The 12,106-nt window shown below is 41.1% G+C and overlaps 1 protein-coding gene across 1 annotated transcript in view; it reads left to right on the top strand.

The window, feature by feature from the left end:
• The first annotated feature begins 221 nt into the window (after window positions 1-221).
• The window catches only part of tmtopsb (teleost multiple tissue opsin b), a 34,002-nt gene continuing 22,117 nt past the window's right edge, over window positions 222-12,106 (top strand). Inside the window, exon 1 of the mRNA XM_061064783.1 lies at window positions 222-650. Coding sequence (XP_060920766.1) covers window positions 251-650 — 400 coding nt within the window. The 5' untranslated portion in view covers window positions 222-250. The remainder of the gene's footprint in view (window positions 651-12,106) is intronic.

Here is a 12,106-nt window from a genome sequence, read left to right as displayed (position 1 = left end):
ACTTTTACTTGCTCTTTAAATCATCATTCATTTGCAAAGCAGCTCTGTTGGACTGTAAAGCTGAGCGGTTGCACATTTCTTTTACAGCCTAATTGAAGCCTCCATATGCGCGCGCTGTGCAATACAGGGCTTCCCCGTGCGCCCTCGCTTCACTAGATGGGCTGACCGAAAGTGCAGCACCGTTACCGGGTGGTCGGTGCAAACTTCGGGTGGGGGGGGGGGGAGGAGGTGGTCCAAACTTCAGCCCGGAATGATCGTTTGCAACCTGAGCCTAAGCTGTGCGCACTGTACCGGAGGAGGAGCTGGAAGCACGGCAGCGGCGGCTACAGTAGCGGCGGCTGACGCGTACGAGCAGGTGCCCGGGTCTCTGCCTCCTCAGACCCTCAGCCCGAGGGGGCACCTTGTGGTGGCGGTGTGCCTCGGCTTCATCGGCACCTTCGGCTTCCTCACAAACTTCCTAGTGCTCGCGCTGTTCTGCCGGTACCGTGCCCTGCGCACGCCCATGAACCTCCTGCTGGTGAGCATCTCCGCGAGCGACCTGATGGTCAGCGTGCTGGGCACCCCGTTCAGCTTCGCGGCCAGCACCCAGGGGCGGTGGCTGATCGGACGCGCTGGGTGCGTTTGGTATGGGTTTGTGAACGCATGTTTGGGTAAGCAGCTGTTTTCTTTTCTTTGGCACGTGTTATTTAAAGTCTTATGACTTTAAGATGTTCCAGGTTATTTACTAAATAAATAAACGTGTGTGTTTGTTCACTTATAACAGTTGATCATTATGCTTAACTTCATCTGCCAATCACACAATCTGTACAAATCCGTCCGTGTTTCCTTTGCTTTAATCAGTTTGTGTTGTTGAGCGTGTTTAAAGTCTCGTCTCCAAATGTGACCACTGCACGATCTTTAACGATTTGCACTGAAGTCACAGCATTTCATTCGTCCCACACAAAACCACACAAAACTCCCTCTAAACATGCACATGATTATAATCCTGTTGAAACCGTTTCATTTTGCAATTAATTTGAATTTTAATCCCGTTAAGTTTACAGGGAATGTGCTGTTCACTGCAGATAACGTCCATCATACTGTACTGCGTGCACACTGACTTTCCTTCGGGGTTAAAAATAATATGAAACAGAAATGTTTCAAACTGTAAGTTAGAGTTCTCCCAGAGGAGACTTTCATGTACGCAGGAAACAAAGATTATACATTTTAATGAAGCATTTCTGAACATATTCCAGAAGAAATCTGCCCTAGTTCATTTCTTATTAGTGGACCTAGAAGTTGTTCAAATGTGTACACAGTATTGTTTAACAGAGCTCCTGATGTTGTAGTTAAGGTGGAATCAATCTAATCATCACCAGGGATCGATACATCTAAGCCTTCTGCTGAGGAACCAGGATCCTTATTTTCTTTCCATTGGAGCAACAAAAAGGCAGAAATAATGATTAAGGCTGACGTGCTTGTCAGCATTCAGCGTCCTCTCTTTTTATTCAAGGGACCCTGTTATTGAGTGCAGTTGTAGAGTATAATCAATTTGTTAATTAAGTGTAGCACAGTATTCTATTCTCCGTCAGAGGTGTTAGTTTAGCTTTTAAATCTCTTGGTCTTCTCTTTAAGGTCAGGTCTTGAAGTAGGACCTGTTGGTGATCTTAAATCAGTTGTTTTTGTTTTGTCTGAAGTACTCCAGGATGAACTAAAGTGTTCATGTGGTTTCTCCTAAATCAGCAGTTTTCTTTCCTCTGGAGTCTGGACTTTTGGAGCTCTGAGGGGCAGTACGGTGTTCTTGCCTATAATTCAGTAGTTCCCTCTTTGGACTCGGGCAGTACGGTGTTGTTGGTGTTGCTTTTAAAATCTGTGGTCGTCTCTTTAAAGTCTCGACTTGCAGAAAAGCGTTGGAGATCCTGAATCAGAGCATTTCCCTTTGAAGTTAGGGGTTCAAGGGAAGTATTTGTGCACTCCAATTTGTGTTGGTTTCTCTTTGGGGTCTGGACCTTGCAGGAAAAAAAGCAGGAAGGTGTTATACATGCCGGTTTAAAACTGTCTTTTTTTCTCTGTGGAGTTTGGACCTGCAGGAAGGCATTGCTGCACTTAAATGATTATTATCGTCTTTGAAGTCTAAGGTAAGTAAGGCGGTAAGGTTTTCTCTCTTGAATCCAGACTTGTAGAGCTCTGAGGTGCAGTAAAGTGTCTGTTTCTGTTCTCTTTGGATGTGAGCAGTAAGGTGACTTGGAAGAATGCTTTGGGGCACACTTATACCCGGCAATCCTTACTGTGCCTGAGCACATTTGACCCCCCAAAGTCCAGTTTGTTTGACTAGTGTGAGTGCTCCATACACTTCCTGAGCCCTGGCACGGTTGGAAGAGTTTTTATCATCTCTCTTGTAAGACATGCACTTTAGTGATGATCGGATCTCGAAGCGCTAAAAGAAGTAAAGTCTATGAATTCCAACCTGATCATGCAAACTGCAAATATTCTAGCTCCACATTTGGTGCAAAAAGTCCAGGAGTGGCGGTTCCGGTTCACTCTGGCAGCACAACGTGATGACGTACAGAGGTTACCGTTCTCAGGCCTGGTTAAGCTTGGAGCGGGGGGGGACTGGAGATAATCATACTTCAGCACGGTACGAGAGCAACTGTGCCTATAGTGTGAGTGTAGCCCTTAGTGCATTCAAATCAGAGCTTTTCTTTTTGGAGTCAGGGGTTCAAGAACAGAATACAAATAAGTTAAAATCAGAGGGCTTATTGGCATTAAAGTTTTAAAAACGTATTGGCTAAAGCATGAAACATTAGCTAAGTGTTGTCACTCTTAAATTAAATTCTTTCTCTCTGGAATTATGATTAGCAGTAAGGTGCACGTTGTTTCTCTCTTTTCTTCTGAGTGTAGATTGACAGTAAAGGGCTGTTGCTCTAAAATCAGTGGATTTCTCTCTGAAGTCTGGACAGAAAGTGAGGTCCACTAAGAACTCTGTGTAGTTTATTTCAAATCAAAATGTTTACTTAAAGTTTAAAATATAAAAACTTTCCCAAACCATGAAGAATAAATGCGTCCAGTGCTGCTGCACTTCATTTTTTTCTCTCCATGGATTCAGGTCTGCCTGTGACATGCGATAAGATGTTGCTGCCCTCAAATCTGCTCTCTTTGGACTCGGGCAGTCGTGGTGCTGCTTTAAAACCTGGTTTTGATCGGTGGAGTTTGAACTTTGCAGAAATGCGTCGCTGCTTTTAATTCTGTGCTTTTTCTTTTCGGAGCCTGGGGTTCAAGCAAGGTGTTGTTGTTGCTCTAAAATCAATTGTGTTCTCTCTGGAGGGTGGACTGGCTGTAAAGAGTTGTTGCTCTTAAATCAATTTTCTTTATCTCCAGAGTCGGGCCCAGCAGTAACGTGCGGCAAAGTGTTGTCGCTCTCAAATAAGCTGTTCCTCTCTGGAGTCTGCGCTGGCAGTGAAGTGCAGTGAGGTGTTGTTGGTGACGCTTTTAAATCTGTTGTTTTCTCAATGGAGTTCGGTCTTGCAGGAATGCATCGCTGCTCTTGAATCCTAACTTTTCTCCTTGAAGTCTGCCGTTTCAAGTTAGCTGATTTTGTTTAAATTGGTTGTTTTCTCTAGAGTCTGGACGTACAGAAAGGGACAGTGAGCTGTTGATGCTCTTTTTTTTTATCTGGAGTCTGGACTCGCAGTCAAGTGTTGCTGCTCTAAAATCAGTTTATTTTTGTCCTGATTTGGTTTAGTTTTGTCTTTATTGGCGTACATATTTATAAAAACTACATAGAAAAAAAGGAAAGTACATACTGATCAGATATTGTTGCTCTTATACAAGTTGTTTTCTCTCATGTAGTAATGTTTTGTTGCTCTAAAAATAAAATTGTATTGCTGAAGTCTGGACTTGCAGACAGTTTGGTCCTTCAATCAGTTGATTTCTATCTAGACTGGACTGAGTAAAGTGTTGTTTCTCTAGAGTCTAGGATGCCAGCAAGGCACAGTCAGACGGCGTTGCTCTTGAATCAGTATTTTTCTCTATGGAGTCTGGACTTGCAGTAACACAGAACTTCCACTAGATGTGTGTGCATTGTCGCTGCGTGTCAGCTCCGCTCTGTTACGGCTCTGCGCTCCCTCGTCCGTCAACACCCACAGGCTGCTCTCTCACAGCGCAGCACGGGAGCAGCTCTGCAGAACAGTTGGGAACCCCCGAGACCAAGAAGTTTCTGCAGTGATTACAGATTCAGGCACAACAGCAGAGATAAACCCCCTTTAGAAACACGGCAACAAAAACACATAAGGTCATTGTTATTAACCGCAGAAAACGTGTTCAATTCAATCGCCCTGCAGAGAGCACACACACTGACTTCAGCTCCGATCCTGTGGCAGAGCTGAGACGGACTAAACACACATCTGGTGGAATTTAGCAGTAAGCTGCTGTTTCTCTTTTCACTATGCAGTCTTAGTAGAAAGGTATTGTTGCTTTTAAAACAGTTTTTTTTTCTCGATGGAGTCTGGACTTGAAGAATAAGTTAGTCTCATATCAGTTCAATTCTTTCTAGATTCAGGACTCACCGTAAAGAGTTATCGTTCTCATTTTGGTCATTTTTTTATCGATGGAGCCAGGACTCAGTAAAATGCTATCAATCTTAAAACTGTTGTTTATCTATGGAGTCTGAGCCATGCAGGAAAAGTTGCTTTGAAATCGTTTTGTTTCATTTCTAGAGTTGGGACTCACAGTAAGCACGTTTTGATCTAAAAGTAGTAGTTTTCTGAAGTCTGGACTTACAACTGTACAATGGCTGTGTCCTATCCTCAGAAACATTTTGACCCCGCACCCTGTATTCTATCTTTCCCTCATCAAATTGAAGGATTCAGACTAAATCCCTCTTTAACTCCACCATGCAGCCACAGACGACGCCAACAGCTTTCCAATTGAACCAGGAATGCCAGAAGCACATCTTCCAAAAAAGCTGGCATTCACTCTGTAATGAGTCATGCACGATTTAGATCTAATTTGCAGTTTATCCATGACCTGAAAACTTTTCACTTTTATGAGTGCTGAATGTTCAGAAGGCTCTGCAGAATAAACAGTAGTAACAATCAATAACATCAAAAGTGTATGAAAGAAGATTTTAGGCCTCACTGAAAACCTCAATGAGAAACTTCACAGATTGAATTCTGAACTGGACCTGCTCATTGGCTCTCTAAAAACAACCTTGGGAACCCAAGCATCAAAGATTTATGTGAGTGGTGAATGATTGATGACAGTTTGGTCAGGATTGATCAGATAGTGGAGGGAGAGGACAACGTGAGGGCCAGTTTGAAGGTTTCCAGAAATAACCCAAAGGGTCAAGTTAAATCAGCCTGATTATGGCTGATTGAAAGCTTGAAATATTTAATTATTACACATGAGCAGAGATTGATTTAGTTTGATATATAGCAGGAATGTAACTACCTCTTGATACGATTAAAATATATAATGTGATACTCTTTCTTAACTAGCAGAGGGCGATTTCTATTTGGCTTCTCTTGTCGGACGTCATTAGCAGGAGTAGAAGAAGAAGAGGCGTAAAAGACACAAGTGAAGATTGTGAGTTAAGAACGTCATTGGTCAAATTAGAAAAGTGTTTAATTATACTTTAAATGTGACTTTTCTGACGATTACTCTTGGAATTCAAATTAAAGAAATTAGATGTTTGGCAAATCAAAATAATACTTTGCGTCAGCCGTATTATCGTTAACAGCCTGAGTGTGTAAAAGATTCATCTTTATTGCACTGGTTGAATATGATCATTGTGCATTTAGAAGTCTCAACTCTGCAGACTCTGAACTGGAACCAAACACGCTGCCCGAGGAGGAGTTGGAGCCTGAATGGCAGCTCCTCTTTAGAGTTCATATTTAGCTATGGTACCTCCGTGCTCAGAGCATTAAATGAGTGCGATAGCTGAGCCCATGCTTTGTGTGCAAGCAGCGTCACAGTGTTACCGTTTGTTTCTGAAGTTAGAAAGGAAGTGAAGTGCACAAATAACATTTCTCTTGTTCAGTGGTGTTTGATTAGGACTTTTGTTCAGGACAAACAGCTCTGGATTAGAAGTCAATTTAAAGAGCTGAAGTGCACTACATCAATCATTACTTGGAAACTCAAAGACCAACTCAAGGTCTCGGCAGAGATCACAAAGTAGCATGGAAGTGTTTTAAAGCGTCTTTCATCGAAGCGTAAAAGGAAACAGAAAGCATCAAACGACCTGGAATAAGTTATTATTTCACTCTCTTCAGGAGCATTTTATAACCATAACTTCTAACAATAAAATGTTCTCAATCCACTTCAGATGTCATCAGATTATTAAAAAGCTCAAGAGTTGTTATCACTATACCATGTATAATGCTTCCCCCTCTGCTAGACGACAAGGTGTATTATTAAAACTATTTATTTTTTTAGTTTCAACTAATCGAGTAATGTGCTATAAAATCTAAAACTTTTTGGAACCAGGCTGTGAACATGTTTATTCATGCCGGGGCCTCACAGGGATTCCTTTGCTTTCAAAGTGAGCCTCAAGTGGACGCTTGAGGAACTGCAGTTTTTTTTATTTTTTTTGCTTTTCCACATTTTACTACAACGGAGGTTGCCGCTTTGTGTTAGGTGATAACCCCCCGCCCAGCTAGGAGAATAGAGTCGGTTACATAATGATGTCTTTGCTCTTAATGATGGCAATTTAACTGGCTGAGAGTAACTGATGAGCTGGATAAGCAACCTAAACAAAACAGAACACAATTAAATGAAGTCGTTCATTCAATTCATTGAAGCATTTTTCTAAAATTGGTAACTGCCTATAACGAGCTTCCTGCGCTGCTTGAGGAGTCTGTTTCTAACGAGTCTGATGCTGAACCAGAATTCGTCCCTTCTGTTTCAAAATATCCCTCCCTGTATACCCTACCCAAGTTTAACAACAAAAAAACAAACGAATTAAATCCATCACTAATATTCAATCTGTTTCTTGAAAGCATTCAGTCTGGGGACAGAAACTGGGACACTCAATGAAACAGAATGGATCTTACTCAGGTCATCAGCACTGGAGAGGAAAAACAACAACATTTCAAACCCTTTATTTCTCCGTCTGCCTATACGAGATGGAATCCACTTAATTTGTTAATTCACTAATGAGACATTGTTCGCTGTGCAGCAATTATCCAGACAACATGGGAGCCACTGCAGCGTGTAGCCAGGGGCCTGTTAGGACGAGCGACATCACGTCACTACGGCTGGAACAAGAGTGGTCTCCTCCCTCCCTCATTTAGTCCTGCTTTTTGATTCTATTATGATTCAAGTCTAGTCAAGCAGACGCCATGTTTGTTGCATTTTTTGGACATGGTACTAGGATGTTACAGGTGTGACATTGTACAGACAGGAAAGCTGGAGGTGCAACACGGCAGGTTGTAAAAGTTACAAATCGAGCCTCAAAACAAATCAACTCTGAAATGTTTGAGACTTCAGGCCGCTGCTTCAGCTCATGTTAGATCAGGCGCCTCATGTACAGAGGCAACCGTCCTCGCCCTGAATCTGAAAACGTTCGGTGCATGTCGTCCCCTAATCTCTCTCCCCACATTTCCAGTCTCTCTATAACTTTCCTATCAACATAAAGGCCCAAAAATGATTTGAAAAAGAGATAGAAAAACATGTTCCTACATCATTTTGATGAAAGTATAAAAACTAGTGAAGGTGTAATATGTAAACAATTTGACACTCAAATATGTAAATTAATTGATCAAATGGACTAAACCTATGTTACATATTTTGTTTTTGTTACATTACCTGTAATATTTCCATCAGTTATCAAAACCAGATAAATCCTTAATTGTATAGTTTTAACGCCCCGTGTTTTGTAGTGGCCGGTCATGATTGACACGACATGATTAGTGTTGCCATGGAAACCCGAATGTTTTATTTTAGTTATTTGTTAGGGACAGTGCATATTAATGAACAGCTGTAAAAATGCCAGATTATAGCAGAAGTGCTAGTTTCCATCTGTTGTCCCTATAGGCAGGTAACAGAGAAAGACAAATTACAAATAAAATACAAATACAAAGGCACAAGTGACACAAGACATAATAATAGAGGTTAAAGGTTAAAGGTTAAAGGTGGTCACAGACTTGGTTTTCTTTTATCCACTGTTTGAGGTGTGTTTTGAAGGTTGCACATGTTTGTGAGTCTCTTATTGTGAGTGGGAGAATATTCCAATATTTAGTTCCTTTGAGTGACAGAACAGTTTGTCTGAATGTAGTGCGTCTGTGTGGGACCTCACAGTGCGGTGCCGATCCCACTGGCAGACTTCAGCTTTATAAAATCCTTCAAAGGAGGAGGAGCAAGTCCGTGCAAAATGTTATATATAAAACATGCATTTTAAAAATGAACAAAATTATGAAAAGTTAGTAAATTATGTTTATCTAAAACAGTGCAATGGTGAAACGAAAATGGCTGAAAATGTTACGCCACAGGAAGCGGGAACTGCTACTCAAAGCTATCGTACTGTTGCTGTATGTGCTGCTGTGATAAAAACGTCATGAAAATTATACTCTGATACATCGTCGGTAAACATATTCTCTTCCCTCAGGTCGGTTTCGCCCGTTTTGTCATTTTCATCGGAGGTGGGGGGTGGAGCGGCAGAGAGAATCACTCCCACGATTCTCGCCGGCCTTGACATCTTCTTTTGTCGTTGTTTTGTGTGAGAAGCCCCCTGGCTGTGGAATTTAAATACTGTGCCTTTAAAAAAACTATATTTTCATCCTTCAAACTTTGAAAAAGTTCAGTCAGACATCCAGCACTTGTGGCAAACTTTGATAAACACGAAAGGTAAAACATGAGACTCCTGTTGGCTGACAAAGAAACAAACAGTGAAATCTTTGTTTTCAACTGGAAAATCCTGTTTGACTGAAAATACACTGAGTCAGGTTCAGCCCTTATTAGTTGCAGATGTGTGAAATTGTATCCCCTTTCATCCCATCACACTGTTGTCTGAAGTTCTTGCAATGCAGACTCATGAAAATGTCAATTTAATTCCTGAAAGATCGTTTTTCTCCGGGACATTTCAAGCTGGGGAAATCCCTTCCTCAGATTATTTAGTTAACGGTATTGGATTTCTACAAAATGCCAACATAAACATGGTGACTTGCTTACTTGTTGGTGCATGTTGAACACAATCCTTGTGCGCTGGAAGTCTGCAGCATCTTGGCAATATTTGGAAAAAATGGTTTATATGGCCTTCAGTTGGATCTGAAACATGAGAGAAAGAAAGAAGGTGATACAAATGAAAAAAGATAGACAAAGAGAGGGAGAGGATAAGGGTGAGATGAGATGGAGAAAGAAAGAGTGCAGAAGAGAGACAATAATAGATGATTAGCTCCTCTGCTGACTCAGGCTCAGGACGCTGGGTCGTAAACGTTTTCTGCTCCAGTACCAAGTTAGGTGAGGAGGAATCTGGCCTCAGGTGGAAAACCCATTAAAATGCATGTTTCAGAATCAAAGTGGGTCATGTTTGGTTTGAATCAAAGCCAGCAGTGGGGACCGATACGTTCCCCCTGAATCCCCACCAGGCTCAGAGTACAGACTGTGCAATCATTACAGGAAATGAGAGGGAAAATGGTCGCTGTTCAGACGGGCTGTCGGGTTGCTGAGGCAGCAGACCGTTCATGTTAAAGAAAATTCACTGACCCAGGCAGGAGGGGACACAGCTTTCATTATTCTTTAACTCACACCCACATACACACATGCATTTTCCTTTGTTATACATTTTCCAAATATTTCATCATTTTTTTGGTTTGCTACTTTGGCAAAACTGTCTCTGAAACTTTCCCCATAAAGCCTTTCATTTGAAAAGGCTGAGTGTGCTGGAAGTGTAAATAGGCAAATTACTGACAACACATTTGTGTACACATTTTATAAAGTGATTATATTCGTCAGTGTTGAGCGTAAGGCTTGCTGTGCGGCCCCTGAGTATTTTAGGGATGAATTAATTCAGCTTTTAGTCTGTGTTTTTATTTATTCATGAATAGTTAATGTGATGAAGAAATGCTCCAGTTTCCCTTTAATTAAATAAAGACTGTTTGATTTTAAAAAAAACAACAACTATCTTGTTCTGTTATTGGGTAAACAGGAACTTAAATTGACGTTATGAGCAATCTAGAAACCAAAAATGTAGATATTTTGAATGTTAAGGTTGTTTTACTACAAACAAGTGACCCAAAGTAATTAACTGCAACTTTAAAATAAACCCTGGAGGGATTTCTGGAGGGCAGTTCTACTTATTTGGCAAATGAACCATTGTGACCAGCAACGTGTGGGACCTTGTAAAAGTTTGTAAGTAGATGAAAAACAGAAAAGTCTCAGATTGTTAGAGGCAATTTCTTTAAACAAGGATAAAACAAATATGGCCCTCATAACGCCTCAGATTCAATCTGTTCACTTGTGTTTTTGGGCCATTTTTTTGCCTTTATTAAATAGAACAGCTGAAGAGAGACAGGAAGCATTTGGAAGAAGAAAGTGGGGGATGACATGCAGTAAAGGGTCGAGGTCGGATTCAAACCCACGGCGACAAAGACTAAAGCCTCTGTACATAGGGCGCCCGACATAACCGCTATAGGCTATCTGCACCCCCCCCCCCCCCCCTCCTTCTTTAAACTATCTTATATCTAATGGTGCTAACGTTGTGTAATATTAGTTAAAGCTGACCTGTTAATGCTGATTCTCATTTTAAAACTCACCTATAGTGATACAATGCTGGATGCTTATAACGTGGGTAAAGTTTCAGCTCCTGAGGTAAATGTATGTTGGCGTAATCCCAGGATAAAAGTCCCTTCGATACCGTGTTTTATTCACAGCATGCATATGAAGTTTCTTTCTGACCTGAAAGAGTAGACCTGCAACATCCCCACTGCTTTATCAAGCAAGAGTGCTCCAGTCATTAATCAAGAGAGCTCTTACTGCCTCTTTATCTACCTGCAAACACACACACACACACACACACACACACACACACACACACACACACACACACACACACACACACACACACACACACACACATGCATTTACGCTGATAATCACAGAAATTATTTCCAAAATTCTCAAGACTCTCACAATCTTACTCTCTCCTGTTCTCTCGACACATGCACCAACGACCCCAACAACCTGTTAGCATCTGACACAGCACAGTGTCAGCCAATCAGACGCCTTCATTTGGCACTAAGGTGCACTGATTGTCAGTAATCAAAGGCTATGAACTTGAAGGACTCAGAGTAATGGAGGTGAAGTGGCCCTGGACCGGCACTTTAGCTCTCTGTTTGCGTTGATTAGCTCTGATTTAAGATTAAGTCATTTCCGGAACAATTTATTCAACAGGACACATTAATCGATGAAACAATTAACATGTAGAAAAGACTGCTGCCTCCTTCCCTGCTCTCAGGATAATCATTGTTATTTGGCTTGTTTATTCCAGTGTGAGGACAGTTAACGGATGAAAACTTAATGATGATTAGCTCGTTGAAAACCACAACAAACAAAAAACAGGCTTTTAGTTCGATCCGCATTTGACTCGAAATAAACATTGGAGCTAGAACAGAGATTGGGCAACTACATTGATAATCCATTATTATATTTACAGTCATTTTCCAAGAGGAAACAAAAAAAGTTATATATTTGACTGGTCCAGGTTTTCAGATGTGAGGATTAGTCTAAGATCATAGTACAGGGAATCTATTCGCATTGCGGACAATCAGACATTATCATTGGTCATTTTCAGCCCTAAGAATTGTAATGAGGATTATTAAAAAGGATTGTCTATAAAAAGACGCAACAAGGATGGTAAAGAAAGTAATCAAGAAAACTGTGTGCAGATGAATCAAGAGGAAAACGATTATTTAAAGGCTGGAAATCAAACTGCTGAAAACAGACTGGTCTGAAATGCAAGTGTGGTGAAACTACTTTTAATTAACCTTTTTTGTACAAGAAATGAATGTGACGTATCATGATTCCTTTTCGGGCTGGGAATCTTTGGGTGTCTCCAATTCCATTCGATTTTGATTCTTGGGGTCACGATTCGATTCAGAATCTATTTTCTATTCAGATCTATTCATGGATCCAT

Source organism: Labrus mixtus, chromosome 19 (assembly GCF_963584025.1).
Source record: "Labrus mixtus chromosome 19, fLabMix1.1, whole genome shotgun sequence".
Lineage (NCBI taxonomy): Eukaryota > Metazoa > Chordata > Actinopteri > Labriformes > Labridae > Labrus > Labrus mixtus.
This window is presented reverse-complemented; position numbering and strand designations above follow the sequence as displayed.